The following is a 25,837-nucleotide window of genomic DNA, read 5'->3' on the forward strand; positions in this document are numbered from 1 at the left end:
TCACCTCCAGATGACTCTGTTCTTAGGAAAATACCATATCTATCCCTTAGCAGGGACTCAACTCTTTATTTACTAAGCTTATGTTGAATAACTTCTCTCATTTATACGGGTACTCAACAAAAATTCATTGACCGTCTCTTCTGCGCTAATCACTGGTGTAGGTACTAAAGAACAAAATAGCCTTAAAAATGCCTCACAAAATGTACATTCGAGCAGATGTTCTGTTATCTCTCTTAAAGGTATTTTATATATCCTCTAAGTGTCGGGGAGGTATACCAGGAGCAGTGTGGCTTTGCGGGGAATAACGCACAAAGGGGCCCTCCAGAGTTGCTTGATGGGGCCTGCATCATTCCAGAATCAGGCAGATCCCGTTCCTACTGCTGGTTGGGGGTCCTGTTTCCTGCCTGTGATCTGCAGTGGAGGCCGGGCAGAGGGGAGAAACTGGGGTTGTTAACAACATAACTCCCTGTTTCACTGCAGGTTGTGTGGGTATCCCCCCTTCTATGAAGAAACGGAGTCGAAGCTCTTCGAGAAGATCAAGGAGGGCTACTATGAATTTGAGTCTCCATTCTGGGATGACATTTCTGAGTCAGGTAAGGCTAGCAGGTGTGAAGGACAAGATAACAGGCTCAAGGCAAAGGCTGCCAAGAGAAAAAGAGCTTAACAGCGAATGACAGTCCTGGCTCTTGAAAGTCCTCTGGGAATCTTCTAGAACAGGCTGCCAAGGAGAGTGGAGAAATCTTCATCTGGCTCAAAGGCCAAATAAATTATTCGCATCTCAGGTTCATGCTTTTGTTTTCCTGGAGACAGAACCACAGGATGCAAGGTGAGGGGGCGGAGTGCGGGGGAGTTTAGATGAGGAGCCAGGAGGGCAGAGCCTGCACAAGGGAGTGTTCCAGGCACGAGTGGCAAAACCAAGGCCAAGTTTTGCCTTTATTATATAACCAGACTGAGAGCCTGCGACGTCTGCGTGTGTGAGAGGAGGCGGTCGTTGCAAGTCACTGGGTCCATTAAGTGGAGATCCGTGTCGGGCCGATCACGTGTGCCCACTCGTGGCTGCCCGCGCCTGGATGGTGCAAAGGCAGACCCCCGCGACCTGCAGGCACGGTGGGGCCTCGTGAGAAGAGCTGTATCAGCAGTGCTGTGTGGGGGAGGCCACGGAGAGTCTCTCTTTGGTGGTGTATGGTGGGCTGCTGTTAGGTGGTTTGGATTTTTTTTTTTTTCTCTTTTAAGAGACTTAAAATTGCCTCTTTGGAAGATTAGCTAAGGATACATTCACTGCCACCCACCAGTCCGGAAGTGAGTTTCCATCAGTCATGAAACCTGGTCCCTGTTGTGTCTTTGATTGCTCCCCTTAGCCAAAGATTTTATTTGCCACCTGCTGGAGAAGGACCCGAATGAACGGTACACCTGCGAGAAGGCCTTGAGGCACCCGTGGTGAGTGAGGGTGGGCTAAGCTCTGGCCCCTAGCCTGGTGGTTCCCCAGAGACCACGACGACTCATTCACACGGTGTTTCCCAAGAGTCGGCTTCCCTGAGCTCTCCACTCTGCAGCACGCAAGGAGCACGGACGCCTGTGTCCGGTCCAGCTAGAAGTGCAGACGGCATTTAAGGAAGTGGGTTCCGACCCCAGAGTGACCACTGTGTCACTAGTCAAGGGCAGGAGACAGACACAGCCAGGCACTGTTACCGGTACTAGGGTGCAGTACTCAGTCCTAGGCACCCAAGAGGCCACAGGAATAGGCAGCTCTGCCCTGTCCTGAAGAGCATCGTTTCACTGTGGGGTTGAAACCTGCTCTAAGTGGGGTGATTGGCGAAGAATCACAAAGGAACTGAACAGTAAAGTGAGCATGCTCTACCCCTTGTTCATGCTCTACCCCTGCTCAGGATTCGTAATAGTGCCCCACCCGCTGCCACAGCAAGCCTAGCTTCCTCTGCCTCTTCACGTGTTCCCTAATCTGGCCGGACCCTTTCCCTCCACCTGCATTTCCCCAAAGTCCCAACATACCTTGTCTGTTCCAGAAAAGCCTCAAAGCTCTCTTTCTCTTCCTGCCTTCCCCTACTCCCTATCCCAAGCTCTTTCCAACCTACACCTTGGGTCACAACATTTTCACCACCTAGAATGCCCTGCCTCTTGCCTTGTATGCAGCATCCCTCAGGATCCAGAGCAGTTTCTGCCCTGCCCTGGGTCCTGCAGGCCAGGCTCACCTCCTTACTTCCCTCTAGCAATTACACAGCTTACCATGAATCACTCAAGTTCATGGCATGGAACAAGGCTCCACAGCTCCACTGGAAGACCCCAGGGATAAAGGTCCCATCTGTTACTACTCTGTGTCCCAAGTACCTAGAAAGTCCTGGGCCATGTAATGGCTAGTATCTGAGGAGCACATAGAGACGGATGATCAGGAGGAAGGCGGCGTATATCGGGAGGCCTCCCCGAGGAAGTCTTCTGGAGGAGGTGGTTCTGAGGAAAGCTTTGAGCTAAAGGATAGTGACAACCCAAGCACCCTCTGACACAGGGGCCAGAAAGCCTATTCTCTAAGAAGCCAAAAAATAAGTTTTTAAGGCTTAGCTGGCCATACGGTCTATATGGCAATGACTAAGTCTGTCCTTGTAGCATGGAAGTGGCCACAGCTCGTACTTGAATGAATGGGCGCGTCTGGGTCCCAATGAGACCTCATTACAGGCCGTGGGTAGATCTGCCCCACAGGTCATAGTTTTCCCACCTACTATAAAATAATACTTCAGTTTTGCCAAAGCATGGAACCCATAATGGCCTGCCCAAGGGGACAGAGGAGCCCTGGTTCCAGCCCATTCCTGCCATGGGCCACCCCTCCTCTGAGGCACAGCACTCAACTTAACCTGGTCCTGCATGCACGGCCCCCAATGAGCCAGGCTTCCCTTCTACACCCACAGGATTGATGGGAACACAGCCCTCCACCGGGACATCTACCCGTCAGTCAGTCTCCAGATCCAGAAGAACTTTGCCAAGAGCAAGTGGAGGGTAAGTGACCCTTTGCAGGAGGCAGGTGGGCTGTTCTGGGCCCCTGGAGGCTGAGCTGGGGTGGGGCTGGCTAGAGGCTTTCCCTGGGCCTTCCCGGCAGCCACTGGGCCTCCCTGGACCCTCTCTGAAGTGAGATGTGAGCACATCAGTTTCGAGAGGCCGAAGTCACCAGGCGGAGGGAGAGCTTGAGCCCCGTGGCCCTGCGAGAACAGAGTGTCAGAGGCGGGTCTCGTGTCTCCTCAGCAAGCCTTCAACGCGGCCGCTGTGGTCCACCACATGAGGAAGCTGCACATGAACCTGCACAGCCCAGGCCTCCGCCCGGAGGTGGAGAACAGGCCACCCAGCACCCCAGTCTCAGAAGCCTCGAGATCCGGCTCCTCCGAGATCACCGTCCCCGAGGCCCCGGCCCTGGAGCAGAGCACGGCCCTTCCCGCCCTGACACGGCTGCCCTGCCAGCTCGGCGCCCGGCCGGCGGCCCCCGGGGGCCGGTCCCTCAACTGTCTGGTCAACGGCTCGCTCCGCATCAGCAGCAGCCTGGTGCCCATGCAGCAGGGGCCCCTGGCCGCCAGGCCCTGCGGCTGCTGCTCCAGCTGCCTGAGCATCGGGGGCAAAGGGAAGTCCTCCTACAGCTCCGAGCCCGCGCTGCTCAAAAAAGCCAACAAGAAACAGTACGTATCCTCCGCCAGAGACAGAGGCCTCGTCCCGCTCGGGTGCTGGAGCTGAAGGGAGCCGGCTCCGCAGGGCGGGAAGAGCTCTGGGCCGGGGGTGAGGGCAGTGCCCGCAGTCCTGTCCCTGCCCCTAGCTGTGTGGCTGCTGTCGGATCAGTGGATGTCCCCGTCTCTGGTTTGCTCATCTGTGAGAGCGCGCTCGCCTGCTCAGCCCACCTCACAGAGCTACCTAAAAACTTAGTGAAGCAACGGGAATTACAAATGTCTGCAGAAAACTGTGTACGGGTCCGTGGTGGGCGGTCGATTTCTCGAGCTTCCAGAACTGTTGTGTTTTGGGTGGTGGGGGAAGCGGCTCTTCGTTGTCATCTCCGTCCTCTCTATAAGGGCTTGTACTTTGTGAACCTGAGGGAGGGAGGGCCCAGCGGAGGCCACAGGCACGGAGAGCTCCCCAGCTCTTGTCCCTCCCCCGAACACGTCACAGCCCCCACCGCGCTTGCTTTCCAGGAACTACAAATCAGAGGTCATGGTGCCAGTTAAAGCAGGTGGCGGTTCCCACTGCCGGGCAGGGCAGACTGGAGTCTGTCTCATTATGTGATCCCTGGAGCCCGCGTCTGGGTCGATTTTCAGGTGAGGCGACACGGGTGGGAGGGACAACACAGGGGGCTCAGGGAGAGCTGCTGTCCCAGAAGGCCAGCCCCATCACCGTCTGAATGAGCAGGTCTGAGGGCCCCTCAACCCACAGGCCCACAGCCACCCTGAACCCCTTTCCTCTGCAGGAGAGGCGTGCAACTCTTCTCTGCCTTCCCAACCCGGCGTCCACCCTGCAACGGGAGGAAGGCGGAGCGGGCAGAGCAGGGCCTGGCAGGAGTGGGTGACGGTGAGAAGCAGCAGGCTGCTGCCGCCTGGGGTAGACCCTTCCAGAAGGCCCAGGAGCAAGTCCCCAAGGCGCGGAGGCCTCATTGAAGCTGTGGGCAGGAGGAGCTGGAGGCCACCCGCCCCCGGGGTCTCCCTGGACTGCCTGCTCTGTGCCCCCACATCCTACGTGCCGTGGCTCTGTGCAGTGAACTAGGTAGCTCTCGCCCGGGTCTGTGTTGTTTGTGATGAAAAGCTTCCTGGGCTGGCCAGGCTGTGTCACCTTCTCTGAGCAAAGCCATATGGAGCCTCAACCCCCAACTCCTGCTCAGCACATGCTCCTGCCTCGAGGCCTTGATGCCCGTGGCCAGCACGGGCTCATTAATGTAGTCGCCTGCCCATCTGCATGAATGACCGGGGGCTCCTGCTCTGCCTGTGAGCTCTCAAGTTCCAGTCCTCGACTCCATGATCAGCTCCAACTGGCCCAGCACACCTCCCTTCCTGCCCCAGGCCAAGAGCAGTACCACAGCCTTCCAGATGGAAAAAAAGAAATCAGTGATTAGGGGCTGTAAGGAATTCTCATCCTGGCCGGATGCCTCATCCACACCCGATTAAGTAAAAGTTGGAAGTTGACTGTTTTCATTTCAGCTGGTAATTCTCATCCTGCTTCTGCTCTTCTCTCCCAGAAAATCAGAAACATTATTCTTGTCCCTCCCTCGTTTTCTTGTACCCCCGTCCCCTCCAGCTTCACGTTCGGTGTTGTGCTCAATAAAATGAACATATTTTTCTCTATGAGACTTCATTTGGTTATTCGTAAAGTCAGATGTGGCTCTGGGACTGCGGCGCCTGTGCAGAGTGGAGAGTGTGCTGGGGCCTTGGGGTCTGGAGGAACCTGGCAGTGTGCAGGCGGACACAGACTAAGTGCATAGCGTGTGCCCGCTAGTGGTTGACTTAAGTTACCGCTGGTGACTCATTCCTCCTCACCACAGCTCCCGGGCTTGCTCTGTCAGAGCCCACACAGTCCAGTCTCCTAACAACGAGATTTGATGATCTAGATGAAGGTGAATTTGAAGCCCTGCTTTGCCCTTGGCCCTGCCACATCTGTGACCTTCGGGGAGTGACACAACCATCTGTGCCTTGATTTCCTCACTCGTCAAATGGAACCAGCATCATGAGATAACGCAGACAACGTATCTTGCACAGTGCTCAGTACATAATCAACATGATTAATAATGTCAAGAAAATGTAGGTGAAATGCCTAGCATGGGGTTCCTGGGGGGCTCCATTGGTTAAGCGCCTGCCTTCCGCTCAGGTCATGATCCCAGGGTCCTGGGATCGAGTTCCACAATGGGCTCCCTGCTCAGCAGGGAGTCTGCTTCTCCCTCTCTCTCTGCCTCTCCACCTGCTTGTGCTTTGTTTCTCTGTCTCTGTCTCTCTTTTTCTCAAATAAATAAGTAAAACCTTTAAGACAATTTTTTTTTAGTTTTGAAAATGGCTAGCACATGGCACAGGCCGTGGTTAGCACACACACACCCGTGCCGTCTCCCTATCGGCGGCGCACACAGACGCACATCCATCGGCAGCTTCTCTTTGAGATCCCAAGAGACACAGATTCTGTCTCTGGAGCTGAGGGAATGTGGACACAAGCCCTCCTTTCTCTGGATTTCTATTTCCTCATCTGTGAAGGAGCAACTGGATCACTGCTCAAAGATGAAAATCATCAGGTCTCTCAAGGATGGGATCCATTAGGTCCTGGGACAAAGGGGTCCAGTCCCTCTAAGTTTGGGTGACAAGCAAGCTGTACTGAGCCACGTGGGGCAGCCTGTGCTCCTTACACCACTGGGCCTTGGGCTTGAGCAGAGGAGTGCCCCAGAACCCCAGGTGGGAGACAGGAACAAGTGACAAAGGTTTACTTATGGGACACAGACCAATTTCTCTCTTTCAACCTCCAGACTTCTTGCCAAAAGTTTTTATTGGGCTTTTCATTTGTGTGTCATTTTTTGGTTCAGTTTTTGTGTTCATCCAGGCTTCCGCCTGCATGGAAGCTGAGGGGCAAGGACACCAGCCGGCCAAGTGCACTTCCACTTAGAGCTCCTTGTCCCAAGGCCACGGCCCGCCTCCACCCTCTCCGTCTCTCCAATACAGTTTCCCATCAGCTCAGGCTCAGCAGCAGCCCAGAAAGATCTTACCAGCTGCACACAGGGGGTTTCGGGCTGTGCTTCAAGGCTGCAGAAAAGTCTCCTGGAGCCGGGACGGAATCCAGCCCAAGTAAAGAGGGCAGATGAGCAGAGCCAGGGGCTGGAGGCCGGCACGTCACTTACAGGTGGCATAGTAGAGCACACGCCCATTGATGTGGTCGCGGATCTGCTCCACGCGCTTCTCCAGCCCCATCAGGTCTGCCGAGCGCAGCTTGATGGCCTGGCTCCCCTGAAGCAGCTTGGACTCCATGTCTGAGGGCAGATGGAGGCCGGGGGCGGGGGGGGGGGGGGCGGAGAGCTAGTGAGACACCCAGAGCCTCCCCACCCTTCCTTTTTCTCCCACTCACCCAGAGGCAACACCTGCAGGAGAAACCACCTGCTGGCATCGGGGAAGGGCAGCTGGACACAGAGGCAGCTCTTGGCTCTCCACCCCTTACGCACTCTTAGGGAAACCAGACCCAGGAAGCCCCTGCCCTTCTCCTCTGCTCTAGGCTCTCTCAGTTGTCCTAGACTGACGAAGCAAACCACTGGCATCAAGATTAGCAACTTATGACTGCTGGGCTCAGCTGCCGTCCCACCAGGGATCCTCCGGCAGGCACCACGACCACAGAGCCGGCTGGGGCACCAGAATTCCCCTGCACTTTCCCTTCCCTAATTACCACTCCAGATAAATCTAGTCCCCCCCGCCCCCGCTCTGGTCCATTCTGTATGCCACCACAGATTATGCACGGGGGATGTGGGGGACTCCACAGTTACTGAGCGCAGCCAGATCATCCTGTCAGCCTAGGCGAGAGGCCTCTCTGCCACACTCACGGGGACTGGCACCAGCCTCAGCCTGAACTCCCCCAGGAATAGGGAGGAAGCGTGCAGCCTCACAAGGCTCCAACTTCAGGCAGCTCTAGCTGCTCAAAGTCTCACGAAGCCAGAATCTGACCACTTCCGCTTCCACTCAGTTGTCTCAGGTCCGTCTCCCAGGAGTAAATGGGGAATGTATCTCTTCTGTCTCCCATGTGGAAGTCGTAGAGATGTCTGAGGCCACACCTTCTCTAGTGAAATCTCCCTAGTTCCTTCACCCATTCTTCACCTGCTGTCACCACGGAGTCTCTCGACCCCTCAGCCCTGGTGGCGCTCCCCCGATAGGCACAGGCTTGTCAGTGCCCCCGCTGAACACCACCCGCCTAGTTAGATTCCACAGGCACTGGTAACAGTGGTGCTGCTGGCCAGACATTCAGCCATTGGCCACCTGTCCGGGCCCGCGGGCTGATCAATACTGAAATTTTCGCAGCGACGGTTGTGTTCCCAGGTCCCCATCCCCAGGACCCCCAACCCCCACACATGATCTTCCCCCAAATCCTGCAGTGAAAGGTGAATTTCTGCCAACAGGTAAATGCCTGTTCCATTGCTACAATCTGAGCCTTCTCTGATTCATAGGTGTGTGCCACACCAGTTACTGAAGACTTCGCAAGCTTTGTGTTTATCTGCCCTTTGGGTGGTAGCAAAACACCCCCGACGTCCATGGAACTTAAAATCACTTGGAACCCCTGGGTTTTTTCCAGGTGACTAACAATTCCTATTTGCTTCTTATTCACCAGTTTTGAAACGTTTTATCTTTTGAGCGCTTATAAAATGTTTTCAGGTACGTGAGCCACTAAGAAGCCAGGCCTCACCCGAGCAGTACTTGTGAGCCTGGGTCCAAATAAGGCCAGAGTGAAAGATAATGCTTCTCTTTCATGTTACCCTGCTCGGTCCAGCGCATCCTCTCAGCGGTCTGAGAGAGCCTTAGAATGACTGGTTCTCTTACCTAGAGGATTAACAACCTGTTGTCCACAGGTTTGATGAACAAATTCTTTATCTTCGTATAAAACACTGATGGACAAGGGCAGGGCAGGCACCGACGCAAGCCGCGGCAACCCCTCAGGCTCAGCAGCTCACCCTTCAGGGACGGTGGGCCGCAGCCTCCAGTCTACCTCCTCAACTCACCCGCCCAACCTTCCCCAGGGTGTCCCCCTGCCGGCCAAACAGATTCTTGTCTGTTTTCTCTGAAATTCAGAGAAATTCTGTTTGCGGCGTTCGCTGGGCACACCAGGGCAGTGACCCGTCATCACGTCTTAGAGACTGAGCCCAGTTCCTGGAAATCCCTGCTCTCACATCGGAAGAACCTCAGAACCCTTCTGACAACAATTTTTTTATTGTTTCTGCTGTTTTCAAAACCTCTGGATGGTTCTCTGCTCTCTCCCTTCTCGTGCGGGCCCTGAGGCCAGCCCCGTGGACCCGGCCACACTGACCCCATGCTGCTTCTCTCCCAACCATTCTGACCCTCTTCATCCCTCCTCTCCTGCTGGGTGCTCCTGCCCCCCAGCCCCAGAACATGTCTTGTTGCTTGCCTCTCACCCTGCTTTCCCTCACAGCCTACGTCAGGCCTTATCTTTTCTGAATATTACCTTCACTGAGCATTTCTCTCGGACAGAAACGTCCGTCCACAGAGTGCTTATCATGCGGGCTCCCGTCACAGAACCCCTTGTGCTGTTGGATAGTTTCAGGCGTCTGGCAGGGACCAGGAAAATGGCCCCGTCTGGACCACAAGCTCCTGAGGGCAGCACGAATCTTACGAGCATCTCCTCAGTCCCCACAGCCCCATCACCGTGACTCCTACTCCCTGGGCACTTGGGGAAGCCCCGCTGCTCTCGCCCCCTCAGCATGGCCAGCTCTGACAAGGCCGGGCCTCAGAAGCTCTGGTCTGGGACCTGCCTCCCGGGATGCCAGGAGTCCAAGCCCCAGCAGCATCCCCTCACCTTTCATCCTGTCCATCATCTCCATGGTCTCCCCAAACAGCTCCTCGGCCTCCGTCTTGACGCTCAGGATCCGGCTGCCCTGCGCCCCCAGCATGGGGCTTCGACCCAACTGGTCCTTCAACTCAGCATATTTTTGCTTTAGTCTCTCGAATCCCTGAAAAAGCAAAAACCATCTCAGGGCCATAAGCAGCAGCGCCCGACGTCCTAAAGACCTTTGGTTAAAGCACTCGACAGTACTCAAATCCACGTGCCGGGGGTGGCTCTGGCCTATGAAAACCCCGAGACCCCAAATCGTATCTTACTTCATCTGCACGTCCCTCCTTCCGTCTGCTCCTGTCCTTTCCCACCCAGCGCCAGGCACCTAGTGGTCTCGGCAGCGTACTCGGCAACCGGGCCGCTACTGGCACTGACCATGAATGCCAAAGTTCCTGGTACACTGGAGACCCAGGGGAGGGCCCTCTGATTGCCTCTCTGACACAGTTCTGACACTGGCGGGGCCCAGGTTAGGTTAAGTCAAGACTGCCTCTCTGGGCTGGGCAGCCACGGCAGGGGACAGGCTCTGGATTGGATGTCAAGGGACCTGCTTTGTAGGTGAGTTTGGGGCCGGACAAAGTGACCCCTCCCTCTGTAAACAGAGAGGGACTGGACTAGATCACTTGCAACACCACTGAACCGACTCCCCAGAGGTGGCCCAAGGTGGGGTCCAGATGCCAGGCCAGGTCAGGGTGAGTCCTGAAGCCCTTTCTGATGATTCTAGAATAACATGTTCCAATCGCTTTTGAGCCCAGGGTCTCAGATAGCATACAGAATCCTCTCCTGCTCAGGACCCTCACCCTTGCTGGTGCTGCCCAGGATGACCTCCACCTGCCCTCACCTCCTGGGCACTCAGTGCCCGCTGCTCAGCACCCTCCGTGAGCTGCTGGGCCCTCGCTGCCTGCTCTCGCTGCTGCCTGGCCCTGCGGCTGAGCTCCTCCATCCGCGCCCGGAAGTCTCTCAGCTGCGACGTCATTCCAGCCACCAGTCCTTCGGCCGGCCCCAGGACCTGCTGAACCTTGGTGGGGAGAGAGACCTGGCTTGTGGCAGATCTCCTAAGCAGGGGCCTTGTCCTTCTCTGGCCCAGCTCATCAGGTGGCAAAACTCTCTCCAAGCAGGATACCACTTCGTCCCCTTGCTGATCCCCTCTCTCTCTGTCCCCTGGCATCCAGGCAGCCCCCTCCCTCCCAGCTCAGCCAATCCCTAGACACACACACACACCCCGCTGCAGCCCAGGGCCCACCCCTGGCCTTCTCCATCAAGCCTCACAACCAGAAAACCAAGGGTTCAAAGCCAGACCCACAGCTCATAGTCCTCTCTCTTCAGGTCCCCTTCCGAGTCACTTTCTGGCATTTTCTGTATCTTGGGCCTGAATCTGTCTGCTCATTCCCAAATCCAGTGGACGGAAGTCACACGCCCTCACCTCCGCAACCCTCTCCTGAATAAGCCGAAGGGAACGGCTGGTGCCTTGCATAGTGTCCTGAGCTTCCTGGAGCGCCACCGTGCCCTGCCGGAGGTTCCCCACCACGTCCTCCACCTGGCCCTCCACCGTGTGGGCTAGACTCCTGAGGCGGGGGGAGGGAGCAGAGATGAGGGAATGAGGGACCAGTGAATGAAGAGACACTCAGCTCCATTCACCGACAAGCTCAAGAGACTATCCTTCCCAGCCAAGACTAAAAAGGGAGCACTAACACAGTAGCTTTTCCATCCCGGGATCCCACTAAGCAGACCTGGGCAGTGGGAGTGTTATGTCTGAGACACCCTTTGGCATCACCAATATGGAAGACAGGGTGACCCTGGACACACTTTCTCACTTCACCACCCCCACCACAGTCAGCACCCCTCCTGTCCCCCAGCCCTCCACACCCCTCTGATGTGTACAGATTCTTTACCCTCTGCCAGCAACCCAAGGAGTCAGGAAGCAAAACCCCAGTCCAGCCCCGGGCAGGGAAAAGCGCAGGTCCAGGGCCCCGGGCCATACCTGGCCTCCTCGGCCTTCATCTGGAGCCTCTTGGCCCGAGCAATGTCCTGCTTGGTCTGAGACAGCACCAGGTCCACATTGGGTAGCCTGGCGGCAATGGCCTGGATCTCATTCATCTTGCGCAGGACCGTGGCCGAGTCTGTGGGCAGCCACAGAGCCAATACGGCCTCGCTGACCTCCTGGATGGTGGCCGCATCGGTGTCCGAGTCTGGAAGACAGCCGTCCATCAGACCCCGGAGCCTCGCCACCTCCCCAAAGATCAGAGGCTTCTCCGAGCTGAGCGGCTCCATGGGAAGCACCCGCGTGCCTCTCTGCCCCCAGCCACCGGAGGAGCCACTGCACCCTCAAGGGGACACTCAGGGGCCCGTTCTCAGAACTTCCGGGAACGCTGTGGAGGCGGTGGGGGGCGGGGCGGTCTGTGGGGACAGCTGTGGCAGCTCAGTGTCTGATGCCACAGGAAACTGCTGGCTGGAGAGAAGGAGGAGCTGCCAGGCAGCTGGGACTGAACAACGCCTACAGCGCAAACAGCAGCAGCCCTACGCTGGGGAGAGCGGCCTGAGCCGAACTGCTTCCTTGGCAAGAAGACCCCTTCCATGCACCCCTCTCCAGGCCAGCGTGCTCCTTTTGCAAAGGCAGAGAAAGAGTGTCAGGTCTTTGCTCCAGCATCACCTGTCAGAGAAGCCAAGCCTGGCCACGCGCTCTAGAATCACAACCTTCCCCTGCCAATACCCCTTACTCTCCTGTCTTCTCCCTACCAGTTGTCGCCTCCCACGTGCCGAACCCTTGCTCGCATCTGTCTTCTGTTACCCCACTAGAAGCCCTGTGATGGCAGACTGGGTGTCCTCCATATCCTCGGCCCCGGCCACAGTGCCTGACCCTCAGAGGCACTTGGTGTTTGTAGAGCGAATGAATGATTCAAAGACCTCCACACCCAGGCTTCCCCTCTACTCTTCAAGCAAACTGGCTTCAAGTCAAATGGCTTCTGTGAGCTCACTTTTCAGACCCGTGAAATGGGTAATCGGGTCCTCAACCCGAAAGAGCAAAATCAAACAACCGGTCAGCAAGGATTTTATAAGCCAACTCTGGCTCAGAGAGCAAGGTCAGAAGTACAGATGCATCTCCCCCCATCTCTCCCGTCCACTTTTACAGATCGAGGGACCAACGTGGGAGGGGAAGGGGGCACCCGACCACCTAGATGGTTTGTCCTGGGACTTGAGGCCAGCATGTGGGGAACTGTGACAGCATGAAAATCAAAACAGACTCAATCCCTGTCCTCACAGAGCTCAAAATCTAGTAGAACAGACAGGCACATAACCAAGGACGGCCAGCCTGAGTGCCATGGGCAAGCACAGGGACCTCAGAGGGCTACTGGAAGGGTGCCCTAACCCAGTCTGATGGGAGGGTGGGGGGGGGGGGTTTCTGGAGAATGGGTCATCTAGAGGATTCTTAAAGGGGGAATAGGACTTAGGCAGATCTAGAGAGGTGAGGCAGGGAAGCAATCCAGAGAGAGGGAAAACTTAAGCAAAAATTGTGTGTGTGTGTGTGTGTATCCATCTAATAGTACCATCATCTAGAGTGTGGACAGCAGAGTGAGAAGACTCTTACCCGTATTCCCTCCAAGCTGGATGCCCTTCGGCAGGTTCCTTAACCTCCCTGTGCCCGAAACCCTCCTCTGCAAAGTGGTAGGCAAGTAGGACTACGTCATGTCATACGCGTGAAGCACTTAGAATGGTGCTGGGCACTTAGGGAGAACTCAGTGAGCCTGAGCGATGATTCTATGAACTCCGTTTGAGGACCTGAGAAAGACCACGTGTCCTCCTTCCCCTACAGGCCTCCCACATATAACCCACATTGACCCTGCGCACAGCAGCATCTGGTTAGTACCTTTGCCCCTGCACAGTTCTCTGCACACCAAAACCCACTGCCATGGAGACTGCCAGAACTGTCCTGGGCCCTTCGGAGGCATTGGGCCTCTCTCAGACCCTGATCCTTCTCCTTGCCCCTGGCCCTGTCAAAGGACTTGACCTGAGACACACGTACAGTTTAGAGGACAAGAGGGACTCCCCGCCCATCCATGTGAGCCCAGAGACTTCCTAACCTGCCTCCCACCCCCTGGTCAAGGCTAATGCCATTCAGCCTCACTAGGCTCTGCATTGGGGAGGATTTCCTTATCTGCAAGTCCAAGCCCCAGACTTGGGCCTGCCCCTTCGTCCTTGTTTCCGGAGCACCATCTCCCTGCACCCACTCTCCCCCATTCTGGGGCTCACCGGGAGGCTGACTCCAGCCTGGCCTCGGACAAGCCACGGCTGCAGACCCTCCCCACCCCTCTCCAACCTGCCCCCCACAACCAGGCAGGGGCTGGGGCTTGCTGGGAGCAAAGGCACCGCAATAGTAGCAAAGAAGAGTCTTATCATCACACCAAGGCCTCGGCTCCTAGGAACTGGGCTCCTGGCCAAGTAAATTCTGGGGCAGGGACCAGAAATCTAATAATATCAGCTCCTATTCCTGAGGCAACTTTAATTTTTTCAAAACACGCTTTACATCAGTTACTAGGTCCCCAGAAGAACCGTGAAATACTACCGTCCCAGTTTGCAAAAGCGAAAGATGAGGCCAAGAGAAAAGCAACCCGCCCTGAGTCCTGTCCAGGGAGCTTTCCGCTCCTGGGCCAGCAAGAGAGGGGATCTGCTTCATTCATCCCCTCAACAAGATGGGGTGCTTTTCTGTGTCTGGCCTTATGCTGGGTGCCAGGGACACAGTGAACAAGGCAGACAGCCATCCCTTTCCCCCTGGACTTTAGAATCTAGTGGAGAGACTAACGATACACTCGTACACAAACGGATTCAACAACCACAGGCTTGGAGCAGTGTGATGAAGGTTAGATGATGAGGGTCGGACGCTGGGGGGGCGGAGGGGAGGAGGAGGACTAGATGGAGTGGTCGGGAAAGGCCCTTCTGGGGAGATGGCCTTCCAGTGGAGACCGTGAGGGTAAGAATCAGCATCCTTGGAAGGAGGATTCCAGGCCGAGAAAGCACGTGTCTGGTCTCTGAGGCAAGTAAGAGCCAGCTTGGTCAAGGATGGGCAGGGAGTGAAGCAGGGAAGACACAAGGCCACACCCAGGAGGGGTGCAGAGGCCACAGTAACTCCAAGAATGAGGGAAAGACAGGGAAGGTTTCGGAGCAGGAGCGGAATGAAGAGCGAGAACACCTGAAGGGCTCTGGCAGCCAACCAGGTGAACGGCGGGGGCGGGGGTGGGGGGGGTGGGGGGCCGGCCAGGTGGCCTGGAGGCAACGGGAGGAGGCAGCGAGCTCGATGGAGGGACCGGAGGGTCCAGCACAGGCGGGAGTCCAGACATCAGGCCAAAGGAGGGTAAGGGCCAGGCTCACCTGACAGGAAGTCCCGGACCTGCTGGATGAGGAGCCGCATGCGCCTGACGTCCTCCTCCATCTGGGAGCGGCTGGCGCTCACCTGGGTCTCCAGGTGCCGAGCGTCTGACTGCACCTTCGAGGCGGCTCTCTCAGCTGCCTTGATCTGCCAGCACACACCATAGGTCAGCCGCGGTCAAGGCCCCGCGAGCGCCTCTCAGCAGCTCTCAGGGATTCTGTGGACACCTGCTACCCACGATCTACCTGGGAAACACGGGGCGCTAACCTGATTTGGCTCTGGAAGCAATGATGTGGAGTCAGGTTAAAAAGCCCAAATCGCTGGCCCCCCTCCTCAACCTCTCACTTGCTGTGAAGCCTCAGACAAGCTACTTAACCTCTCTGGACTTCTGTCTCCCTGGGGGCCCTATCGCCTTAGCCTTGACGGACGTGTGCCTGCCCTGCCGTGGCTTCACCCACCATGTGCCGGGTCTGCTGGAGCTGGGCGTTGAAACGCTGCAGTTGCTGGGCCACCTGCCCCGCCCTCCGGAAGGCCCCACCCGCTCTGGGGAGGGCACCGCTGCAGTGAGCGCCACAGGCTGTGCCATTGTCGGGGGGACACAGCTCTCCAGGGCACGCGCCTGGGGTACAGGCCGTCTGCCTGGAGCCTCCGCAGAGCTGCGGAGAGAAGGGGGTGTCAAAGAGGGTACCCAAAACTCTTCAACAACCACTTCCAGCCCACACCCAGGGAACAAACAGCCAGACGTCTCCATGGCAACCAGGCACCAAAAAAAAAAGTGTTTCCTTGGCAACCACTGAGCACACCGTGAGGGGCCAAAGTTCAGGACGGGTGGGGGCCTGGGGCAGGTTCACACTGCCCCAGGAGGAGGCATGGCAGCAGCTGGCTTGTGACAAGCTGGAGCAGGGAGATCTGGGACATGGGGTTCCACGCTTTGAGTCACCTTGTTGATGGTGGGTGTCAGATCAGGCAAGGAAGCCATCTCTAGCCTCAGGGCCACAAGCTGGGAACCGCTGACTCCAGATCCTCCTCCCAGCTGACCCTCCAGCCTCTCTGCCTCTCTCCGGTTGTCTCCGAGCTCTAAGAGCAGCTGGAAGCTGTCGGAGACCTGCTGGGCAGCCTGGGAGGACCGCTGGAAGGCTGCACTCAGCACCCGGAAGGCCCCTGGGGGAAGACAAGAAGGGAACTGAGCCACCCTGGCCCCACAGGACTGGAGATGGAGAAGCAGCAGGTGCAGGGCTGAGGCGGGGCTCAGCCTCCTGGGCACCTGGGCAGCCCTCCTCACCCAAAGGATTCGCGCCGCTTATCCTCTCAAACTGGTCCTTCTTGCTCTGATATGTAATGAGGAGACGATTGAAGCTTCTGTCCAGATTCTTCACGTCTTCTGAGAGAGACAAGGCCTCCTCTTCTCCAGGCAGATCAGGCTGCAGGCCCTGGAGAGTCTGCCTGTGATGGGAGAAGAGATTTCACGAAAATTTGGGAGAGGGGCTGCTTCCCCAGAACCTGCCAGCCCCTGGAGAAAGCTCTCTGCATCAGGAAAGAGAGAGGTCTTCAGCAAAGGTCACAGAATGTAGACTCCACAGGCTGAGGAGGATTCTGCCAGACAAAGGCCAAGAGAGCCGGCCCAGGTTCCCTCCATCCCTTGGCGGGCAGATCACAAAAACCTCTCCTTCCCCAACTTGTGTGACTCTACCATCCTGAGTCTGCCACACCTTCCCAGAGCTGGCTTCCACGAGCCCCTCCTCCTTGACTCGCTGCAGGCTGACATCGGCTTTCCCCCCACACCACCTGTTTGCCAGGCTCCTAGATCTCTCCTCTGCAGCCCACACCTCCCCATGAGCACCCACAGCTGTTGGGGGGGTTCTCCACCCAAATGGGGTCAGGATCCACAAGCCCTGGCCCACAACCATTCAGCTCTCCTCTCTCCCCATCCCCTTTGCTGGTCTACCAACCGCCAACACCCTCCCACAAGCTTTGCATTCTTTACCCACAGGCTTTGCTCTGGCGCAGAATGTCCCTCCATGGACACACTTCCATGCCTGCTTTTTCGGCCTACCAAACACCAACTCGGTTCTAAGACTTAGGTCAATCCCACACCTGGATGGTTCTGGGCACTGAAAAATCAGCTAATGCGTGGGGAATGCAAACTAACTATAGAAACTTCCAGAACCAAACCTAAGACGGCGCCTCTGCTGGTAGGAAGGAGGCGTGGGTGGGACCGCTCCCATTCCAAAGGCAAACACGAGTTATTTTTAGAGCCCCTGCCTCTCAGATGCCCTGCACCAGGGTGACTAATCCCAAGCTGACTCTCTCCCACGGGCAGCACCGGGCACTCGAAAGAACACCGGGGCTCGCCTGCACTCGGAGTCCCAGCTCTGCCCCTTAGTAGCCACGTGACTGTCCCACACCTGTCTGTGCCTGCTTCCCCACCTGCAAAATGGAAGTAATGTCACCCAGCACACCAGCCTCACAGGACTGCTGTGATAGTTCAAAGAGAGTGTGCATGTGAGAATGTTCTGTAAACCGTAAAGGGCTATGCCAGTGGAACGAAGGACCAGCGTGCGCCACCATGGGAACTCGCATGACGGAATTCTTCTGGGTGCTGGGCAGGGAATGGGAAGTTTACCTGATAGAGAAAATGGTGTTGGCCACCTGGGACACCTCCTGTTCGGTGACCGAGGGACGGGAGAGAATGGCTTGGATCCGCTCCATCTGGCTTTTCGCATCCGTGATCCAGGAGGTGAGGCCAAGATCCTCCAGGCCCTGCCCCAGCCACAGGCCGGCGGTGGCATTGCGGACGCCACTGAGGCGCAGGGCCTGCCCCCGGAGGTCGGCATCGTAGATCTGGAAGCAAGGGTGGCAGGCCACACACACCGGGTAGCGGTCACAGTAGCCTCGCTGGCACTGGTCACAGCGGGGTCCGGTCAAGCCAGGGCGGCAGAGGCAGCGGCCCGAGGCCTTATCACAGCCTGGGCCCTCAGTTCCCCGGAAGTCACAGTCACAGGCTAAAGCAGGAAAAAAGGCAAGGGCAGCAACGAAAGCATGCCCTCACTTAGCACCTACTGCGTGCCAGACACCGCCCTCAGCTAGACACCCGCCAGCTCGCACAGCCGCTCTGTGACAGAGTCAACCACGCTCCTTCCCCCACACATGTAGACAGCAACAGGCACAGGGATATTAAGTGCTATGGGCCTTCAGGAACCCAAGGCCATGGGGACAGCTGCTGGCCCCGGCCACTTGGCAAGACAGAGGCCACGCTAAGACCAGACCCGGCTCTGCACACTCCAGGTCTCAAGCTCCTGTGGCTGCTTGACAAACAGACTCTGGGGAAACCACACCGCTCCCCTCAGGACTCACTTTCTCCATCTAGGAGGAAACTCCTCCCCTCCCTGCGGCTGCCCTGGAGATGGCTTCTGGGAAGTGCTGCCTCAGGGAAACAGGGAGTGAAGCCACCCCCCACCCTCCAGTCATGAGGACGGGGTTTGGCCTGACGCCAGGGGGCCCTGGGGCTGGCTGGAGCAGTGGCGGGGAGCACACGCTCTCAGGGGGCTGCCAGGCCCACCCCACACACTCCAGTACAGGATGTCCTCCCATACCACAGACCCTGCCGCACGCCTCTACGCACTGCCCACCCATGCGATCGCCCCTGGAGCCCCCGCGTCCCCCCACTCAGTAAGGCACCCACCACGGCACGTTGTGCCAGCATCTCCGTACGTCCCGTCAGGACACTGGCGTATGGCTGCGGCGCTGCACGTCAGGCCACCAAACCCTTCTCGACAGGGGCACTGGCCTGTGAACTGTGGGGGAGAGCACCGTGAGGGAGCATCCCTCGCAGGCCCGGCCGTGTCCTGGTATCGGGGCCTGGGTCCCAGATCCCTGGTCAGCACACAGGGTCGACGCGCTGACCGCCCGCAGAGAGGGTGTGCCCCCAAAACAAGGGCACCTACTCAGGGATGGGCTGGGATGTCAAAGTCCCGAATGGCTCGAGGCAGGCTCAGATCGATCCACACCAGGAGGGAAATCTCGTGGCCTCCCCAAGGACAATGGGGCAGAAGCAGGCCACTCTGACTCTGGGCAGCATGCAGGGGAGACAGAGGCGGGTGGGCAGGCCCCCTTTCCCGTGGAGGGACCCAAGGGACCACCCCCTCTTGTACCTGGTTGCACTGGGGGCCGAGGGAGTTGTGAGGGTCACAGGCACACGGCTCACAGCCCCGACCGCTGGCCAGCTTCCAGTGGTAGGGAGCACACTGGTCACATCTGGGGCCCACCACGTGGGGCAGACACAGGCACTGCCCACTCTCCTCATCGCACGGCATGTCCTGACGAGACCCCAGGACACTGCAGTCACAGCCTGCAGGACAGAGGGTTACTCAGCTCACAAGACCACCAAAGCACACCCCTAGAGGACACACATCAGGGAGAGGACCCCGCCTGGGGAAAGAACCAGGCAGGGTCGTTCTTTCCAGATAACCTGGCTGGCTCAAGAGGCCTGCCTGGCACCTAACCACCAGCCCTCCCTCCCTCCAGCGCTCAGTACCACCTTCCAAACCTGTCCTGCGCTGCCACCTGCTGGACGTGCAGGGCACGGCACCCGGCCCCCACCATACAGCCTTGTGAGCTAAGTCTGGTGGCTGGGGGCCCACCTCACCCTCCCCATGATATCCCAGGCTGGGTCCCCCTACTCACGGTGACAGCCCTGCGGGTTGGCATAGGTGAGTCCTGTAAATCCTGGCTTGCACAGGTCACAACGCTCCCCCTGCACATGCTCCTTGCACACGCACTGCCCGGTCCCTGGGTCACAGGGAGCTCCCGGCACCGCCCCATCGGGGTCACACTCACAGGCTGAGAGACAAAAGCAGCCACCACAGTGAACATAGAGAGGAAAAGCAGAACGTGAAGAGCAGACTGTAGAAGCCAGACTGCCTGGTTCAGATCTTTATTGCACCACTTACAAGCTTACAGCCTTGGTCAGGTTACTTAAAGCCTCTGGGCCTCAGTTACCACATCTCTAAAATGGGTACAATGATGTAACTCTCAGAGTTTCCCTCTGAGGAATAAATGAGTAAATGAAAAGCAGGTAGAACAGTGTTTGGTGCATGTTAAATACTATTGAAGTTCTTTCCCAAACAACCGCTGTGTGCCAAGCGCTGAGCTGGGCACCCTTGCCTATTGCTCTGTGTAACCCTCATGACAGCCCAGAAAGGTGGGGACACACTCCAGGTCACAGAGCAAGTAAGTGCGGGAAACAGAAGTCGGCTTGCCTTTCTCACTCTTTCCATACCCCAGCGACAGCAACGGAAGCAAGCACCGCTCTTCCTCCCCCACACCCAGACCTCTTGCAGGCCTTTCAAAACGCAGATTCTTCTTCTATCAGAAAAGTCCTTTGTGATTAACCTCGCCTGATTCAGATCAGTTTGGTCCACATTGCTTTGTCCCGTGTGAACGCACTGGCCTTGTGGACATGCTAAATCACTCCTGGCTGTTCCACGTTCCTTCGGGAAACATTTCTTCAGCATCAGCTATGTGACGGTCATGGTGCTAGTGTGAGAGGACAGAGGACGCAATCCCTGCCTGGAGGAGTTCTCAATATTGGGGGGAGATGGGGAGAAAAATACAGAGCAAACCTCACTACCATATGGTAAAAGCGTCACATAAATGTGGACAAAGGGCTTCGTCTGCCTTTGTCGTATGTGGTTTCCATTGCCAAACAGTGTGGTGTTTCCTGACAGGAGGAACTATCTCTTCTATTTACTTTTGTCTCTCCTATGTCCAAAATAAGAGCTACCTAATTATCAACTGACTGACTGATAGACGACCCAGAGAGGCTAAGTGATTTGCTTAGAAGTGCACAGCTAAGTCAAAACAACTGCCCCCAAGTCCTGACAAAAAAGGCTTCATGCTTCCTGAGGGCTCATGTGTCCCCAGGGAGAGTGTGGATGGACGATACCTGGGTCCCCAGAGCCCCTACTCACGGATACAGGTCTCCTGAATGGGCGCGCCAGGACGCCGGTTGCGGAAATAGTGCAGCTGACAACGCTCGCAGTTCTTGCCCTCAGTGTGGTCCCGACAGTTGTCACACACACCTCCGTGTGTCCCCTGGCTCGCAGCAAACACAGCTGGGTCAAAGTGACAGGTCTCCGAGTGCCCGTTGCAGTCACACCCTGGAAAAGGAGATTTCCGGGGCTGACCCACAGAGCAGCCCTGCTTCTGTCCACAAAGCACGTTCCACACTAACACACTGGCATCTCTTGCAACTCCGCAAGACGTTCAGGTCTAGAAAATGGGGAAACTAAGGCCCAGGGAGGCTTGTGTAACTCATTTAAGATTATATGTCCAGTAAGAAAGCGACTAGAGTAAGAACGCAGGCCTCCTAACTCCCAATGTGGGGACCAACCCAAGAATAACAACCATGTGGGGCCCAAAATGGAGCTCTTTGAATGATCCATCCCAACCCCCAACCATTACTGCCAGCACGGATCTCCTGCTGGGTCACAGCCTCTCTCTGGGCTAGGGACCCTTGTTTCTCCCACTTGTGCAGAGAAAGGCCCTGACTCCAGGAGGCCCTTGTACACAGGACAAGGCAAGTGGAGGGGACAGAAGAGGGAGGATCTGGGGATGCCATGAAGGCCACGTGGCATCGGGAGCATGGACCAGCCTTGGTCCCTATGGGCGTGGCTGAGAAGGTTTGGGGAAGCAGAGTGGCTGCAACCCAAACTCTCCATTCCCACAGAATAAGGAGAGCTTCCCTTACAGGCGTGTGATCAAGGTTAGATTTAAATAGTAAAGAACAGTTTCTCCTAGTGTCCAGGTGAGATCAACGAGGCCCAGAGGTGCCAGCACCCCCCCAGCCACTACAGGGGCGGGGGGTGAGTCCAGGAGCCTACGCTGGCATTCATGGGGGTCCTGGTCATCTGCGGGTCTCCAGGGCTGATCGTTGTAGGAGGGTGCACAGCGTTCACAGTTGGGGCCCGCAGTGTTGTGCTGGCAGACGCAGACATCATGGACCTGGGAAAGGGGCCACCAATTAGCAAGAATCATTCTCAAAGGAAAGTCCCAGCCAGCTCCCCTCCCCCTCTACCCCCCACCAGTCAGGGTCCAGACTCCCCACCTCCTCCAGTCTTCACTGGGCTCCAAGGACACTCCTGGCTGCCTTTCTGTGTGCTGTTGTGTATGTGTGACTGTGTGTGTGCACACGTGTACATGCATGTGCTTGCCCTTGTACTCTAACTAGGCTTTCTAAAGCTCATCCTGGAGCACCTGGATAGTGCAGTCAGTTGAGCCTCTGACTCTTGGTTTCAGCTCAGGTCCTGATCTCAAGGTGGTGGGATCAGCTCCACATTGGGCTCCGAGCTCTGTGCGGAGTCTGCCTGGGAATCTCTCTCCTTCTCCTTCTGCCCCTCCCCCGGGGCTCACTCTCTCTCTCTCAAATAAATAAATACATCTTAAAAAATTACGAAACAAAAGCTCATTCCTTGCCCTTGGACGTCCCCCTGACGCCCAGTCCAAAGCAGCACCTGGAAGGTGCCCAGATACCCTTATTGGCAAACTCTGATTCCAGAACTTTGTGGGCCCTCTGGAGATTGATGTTCTAACAATCTTTGACCACGGCTGCTTGGCTAACGGGACTGTTATTATCAATTGTTACTAGCCTCATTAAGATGTAAAGACAGAATAGCTACTAGGTGCTCACTGTCTTCTGAATTAAGCCCGACACCCTCAGCCTGGCAGGAAGGACGTGGATGGCGTCTGCCCCATCTTCACTTCCCCTCGGAACAGCAGGGCCGAGCTGCCCCTCCAGTGGTACCCCGCACAAGCCGTGTTTCCCCACCTCTTGGCCTTTACTGATATTTTTCTTCCCGCCGGGAATTCCCTTCTTCCTCCCCTCACCAGTGAGATCCCGCCGGCTGGAAGGGCACCTTCTTCACCCGGCCTCCCTGGTTCCCCCCCTTCTGTGGATCTCAACCCTGGATGTAACTAACTCCAGAGCCATGGGGGAAGCTTTGTTAAAAAATACCATTGCCAGGCCCAGTTCAGATCCACACCTCAGGGACAAGGCCCAGACAGGGGAACTCTTTAAAGCGGTGATTCAAGGGGTGGGGGTGCGGCCAGATTCGAGAGCCCCTGGGGCTGGGCGTGCCCCATCCCACCTCCTGCAGCCCCGGGAACACTGTATTCCTCATCTGTCAGCACTGAGTCCTCTGCCGCCTGCGTTCTGCTCTTTCATCTCCAGGCCCTAACGGATGACACATTCTTGGAGCCAGTCCCCCTCTGGCCTCCTCTGCAGCCCTGGGCAGGGGCTGGCCCAGCCGTGGGAAGGACGAAGCTGCCCAGGGCTCCCAGCACCTGTGTTCCTCTCACAGGCCATTTTACCATGACTGCCTTGTGCCCCTCTACCCCCAGGGCAAATGAGCTCTCCCGAAGAAGGAAGAACTGATGCTCTAGAAAAGCAAAATGACAGCTTCCTCTGCCTTGGGGCCCAAGGCTCTCTCCCCTCTCCTAATGGTTCTCACATTTCCTTTCCTAGCAAAAGCAGTAGGGTTGTTGGTGAAGCTGGAGCCTCCCTTCCCATCGCCGCCGCATCTGAGTCAGCGACTCTGGGGTAGACTTAGCAAGATGGGAGACTCTCTTCTCTCACCCAGCCCCAGACCTCGCCACTAGATGGGACTAGAGTCCCCAAATTAGTGCCTCGCCACCCTGGCAGCGCTCAGAATCCCCTGGAAGCTTTAAAAAAATAAAATAAAATAAAATAAAAAATGAAAAAAAAACCCCACGGAATATCTAAGGACAGAGGCTCCCCGGGAAATTATAGCGTGTAGCCAGGACTGAGCAGCATCGCCTTAAGCTCCCCGCGAGACCCACAGATGTGCTTACAGGTGACTGAAAATCAAACCGTCCCAAGCCAGACGGCAGGCTTAGGAAGGGCTACAAAACTCTGCTCTTTGAAGGAATCATCACTTAGACTCTTTTCCACTCTCACTAAAATGTTAAAGACCCACGTCTTAAATTGAGCGCCCTCCCCTCTTTTATAGGGACCCCCAGAATGTCCTCAGTCCGCTGTGGTCTGGTTCTCTCCCCTCAGCCCTTCCCACCAGGGGCTGTCACCTGCTCTGCAGCAGAGGGGCCAGCGGAGGCTCCCGGCTGAGGGGCGCAGCGGTCGGCGTGGCCGTGGCAGAAGCAGCTGCCTAGCAGACGCAGCTGGGACATGGCGTAGTAGGCGCTGGGGGGGTAGTAGCCTCTCTGGGGCACAGGGGCCAGCCTGGTGAAGTTGACTCTCAAGTTGGTGATCTCCCCCAGCTCTGACAGGGGGCAAACAGTGAGGGGGAGGGGGTTGGGCAAGGGAAAGTAAAGAAAGGAAGTTAGATGCAAAATCAAGTCTCCTAGGGCAGGATGAGTAAGGAAAGGAATTCTGATTTCACCACCCCATCTGCTCAATGGAATAAGCCGGGTGACTATTACATCCAACCATGTGACAGAAACAAGAAAGACCAGGGAATTTCTGCGACCCAAGTTCCAACCAACCAACTGTTTTAAGTCCCAAGTTTCAAGTTTTGCTCCCTACCCATAGTCCCACCACAAGCAGGAGGAGTAACCACACTGACCTTGAATTTTTTGACTGTGAGTGGCTGGAATCCCAGATGCTAAATCCATAATGTTAAGTTGAACCTACAGAGAAAGGGGGAGGGAAGGCCTGGGGAAGAGGTAAACTTGGGAGACCCCAAGCTCAGAGGAAGTCTCCCTGCCCACCAATACTCCATCCCGTCTCATGGCTCAAAGATCCTTCTCGCCTGGAACCCTGAGCAGACCATGGATGTGAGGCCTGCCAAGCACCCTGAGGGAGGGAGATGATCACTGGGCCCTAAATGTGTGTGTGTGTGTGTGTGTGTGTGTGTGTGTGTGTGTGTGTGCACACAAGTGTCGATAACTTCTCTCCACTTGAAAAAAGGGATATCCCAAGAATTTCCTGATTTCCTTGGGTCAGAAATAATAGTAAGATGTACAATGTACACATGAGGGTTTAGGGGATACTAATTTTGCAAACACCTCAGATGAATGAGAAGGCTCAGGGCCCAAGGATTCATGGATGTGATCACCACCACCACTCTCCAGACAACCCCGATTTCCACGATGCTTTCCCTTTTTCATAAAAACAGCTCATTCTGTGGGACTCCAGAGTCTTCATATCAGCCCTCCACGAATCGGGAAAAAGTCCTGTGTTCCGCTCTGGAGTCTAGGGAATGTGGTTAATTACCATGGGTGTGGGCTGTGCTGTAACTCAGGAGGACTAGTTCCCATGAAGGAAAGAGGCACCATCCATGGGGAGCTGAGTACTGGGTGCGGGGAGAGAGCCTGAACCAGAGAAGGGAGGACAGAACCCACAGCCTTCCTCAGGTGCTGGGGAGGGGAAAGGCAGTTAGGAAAGAATCCTGCCCCAGGTGCGAGGAGTCAGGGAGAGAGTTTTGAGCTGTTTCTGGAGGCAAGTTCTCTGTTTCTTGCTCAGGGCTTAAGTTCCAGTGACCCAGACCTATGGCTTGTACTTGAATTTCCCCAAGGGCCAGATGGAGGGATTAAACTGAGAAAGCACATTCTTATGTTCAGCCCTATCCAGGTGAAATCAGAGCTTGAACTCAATTTGTGTAATTTGCTCACCTGAATCTAAACTAACCATCTCAAAGTCCTCCCACTGCAGCAGAATGGATTTTGCCCTTTCCACAATGGGAGGTGCCAAGGAGCCGGGGGCAGCGGCTAAGGAAGAGGGCAGGATTGGGTGACGCAGTGCCCTCAACCTGTTTTTGAAATATGCCTCCCGAGCACCAAAGGGGACAAACAGCAAATATTCTGGGAGTGGCTAGGGAGCACAGGAGACAGCAAGGCGCCCCAAGGGGCCATCTCTTCTCCAGGGACTGGGGGACTGTGGGAGCAACATGGTGTCAG

At 56.4% G+C, this 25,837-nt stretch overlaps 2 protein-coding genes across 5 annotated transcripts in view; one reads left to right on the plus strand and one right to left on the minus strand.

Annotated features, from left to right (window-relative positions):
• Positions 1-5,315, plus strand: part of CAMK1G (calcium/calmodulin dependent protein kinase IG) — a 29,735-nt gene extending 24,420 nt beyond the window's left edge. For both annotated transcript variants that reach the window (XM_045983376.1, XM_045983375.1), the window contains exons 8-13: positions 481-593; positions 1,359-1,437; positions 2,916-3,003; positions 3,247-3,671; positions 4,176-4,298; positions 4,448-5,315. In XM_045983376.1, the coding sequence (XP_045839332.1) occupies positions 481-593; positions 1,359-1,437; positions 2,916-3,003; positions 3,247-3,671; positions 4,176-4,266 (796 nt within the window). In that variant the 3' untranslated portion in view covers positions 4,267-4,298; positions 4,448-5,315. The remainder of the gene's footprint in view (positions 1-480; positions 594-1,358; positions 1,438-2,915; positions 3,004-3,246; positions 3,672-4,175; positions 4,299-4,447) is intronic.
• A 1,143-nt stretch (positions 5,316-6,458) lies between these two features.
• The window catches only part of LAMB3 (laminin subunit beta 3), a 38,297-nt gene continuing 18,918 nt past the window's right edge, over positions 6,459-25,837 (minus strand). For all 3 annotated transcript variants that reach the window (XM_045983646.1, XM_045983644.1, XM_045983647.1), the window contains 17 exons: positions 24,505-24,568; positions 24,008-24,201; positions 21,790-21,910; positions 20,878-21,066; positions 19,592-19,747; positions 19,060-19,256; positions 18,591-18,702; positions 17,532-17,910; positions 16,191-16,351; positions 15,849-16,069; positions 15,367-15,564; positions 14,911-15,055; positions 11,528-11,735; positions 10,970-11,111; positions 10,388-10,564; positions 9,514-9,667; positions 6,459-6,973 (listed from right to left, as the gene is read on the minus strand). In XM_045983646.1, coding sequence (XP_045839602.1) covers positions 6,837-6,973; positions 9,514-9,667; positions 10,388-10,564; positions 10,970-11,111; positions 11,528-11,735; positions 14,911-15,055; positions 15,367-15,564; positions 15,849-16,069; positions 16,191-16,351; positions 17,532-17,910; positions 18,591-18,702; positions 19,060-19,256; positions 19,592-19,747; positions 20,878-21,066; positions 21,790-21,910; positions 24,008-24,201; positions 24,505-24,568 — 2,955 coding nt within the window. In that variant the 3' untranslated portion in view covers positions 6,459-6,836. The remainder of the gene's footprint in view (positions 6,974-9,513; positions 9,668-10,387; positions 10,565-10,969; positions 11,112-11,527; positions 11,736-14,910; positions 15,056-15,366; positions 15,565-15,848; positions 16,070-16,190; positions 16,352-17,531; positions 17,911-18,590; positions 18,703-19,059; positions 19,257-19,591; positions 19,748-20,877; positions 21,067-21,789; positions 21,911-24,007; positions 24,202-24,504; positions 24,569-25,837) is intronic.

Source organism: Meles meles, chromosome 17 (assembly GCF_922984935.1).
Source record: "Meles meles chromosome 17, mMelMel3.1 paternal haplotype, whole genome shotgun sequence".
NCBI classification, from domain to species: domain Eukaryota; kingdom Metazoa; phylum Chordata; class Mammalia; order Carnivora; family Mustelidae; genus Meles; species Meles meles.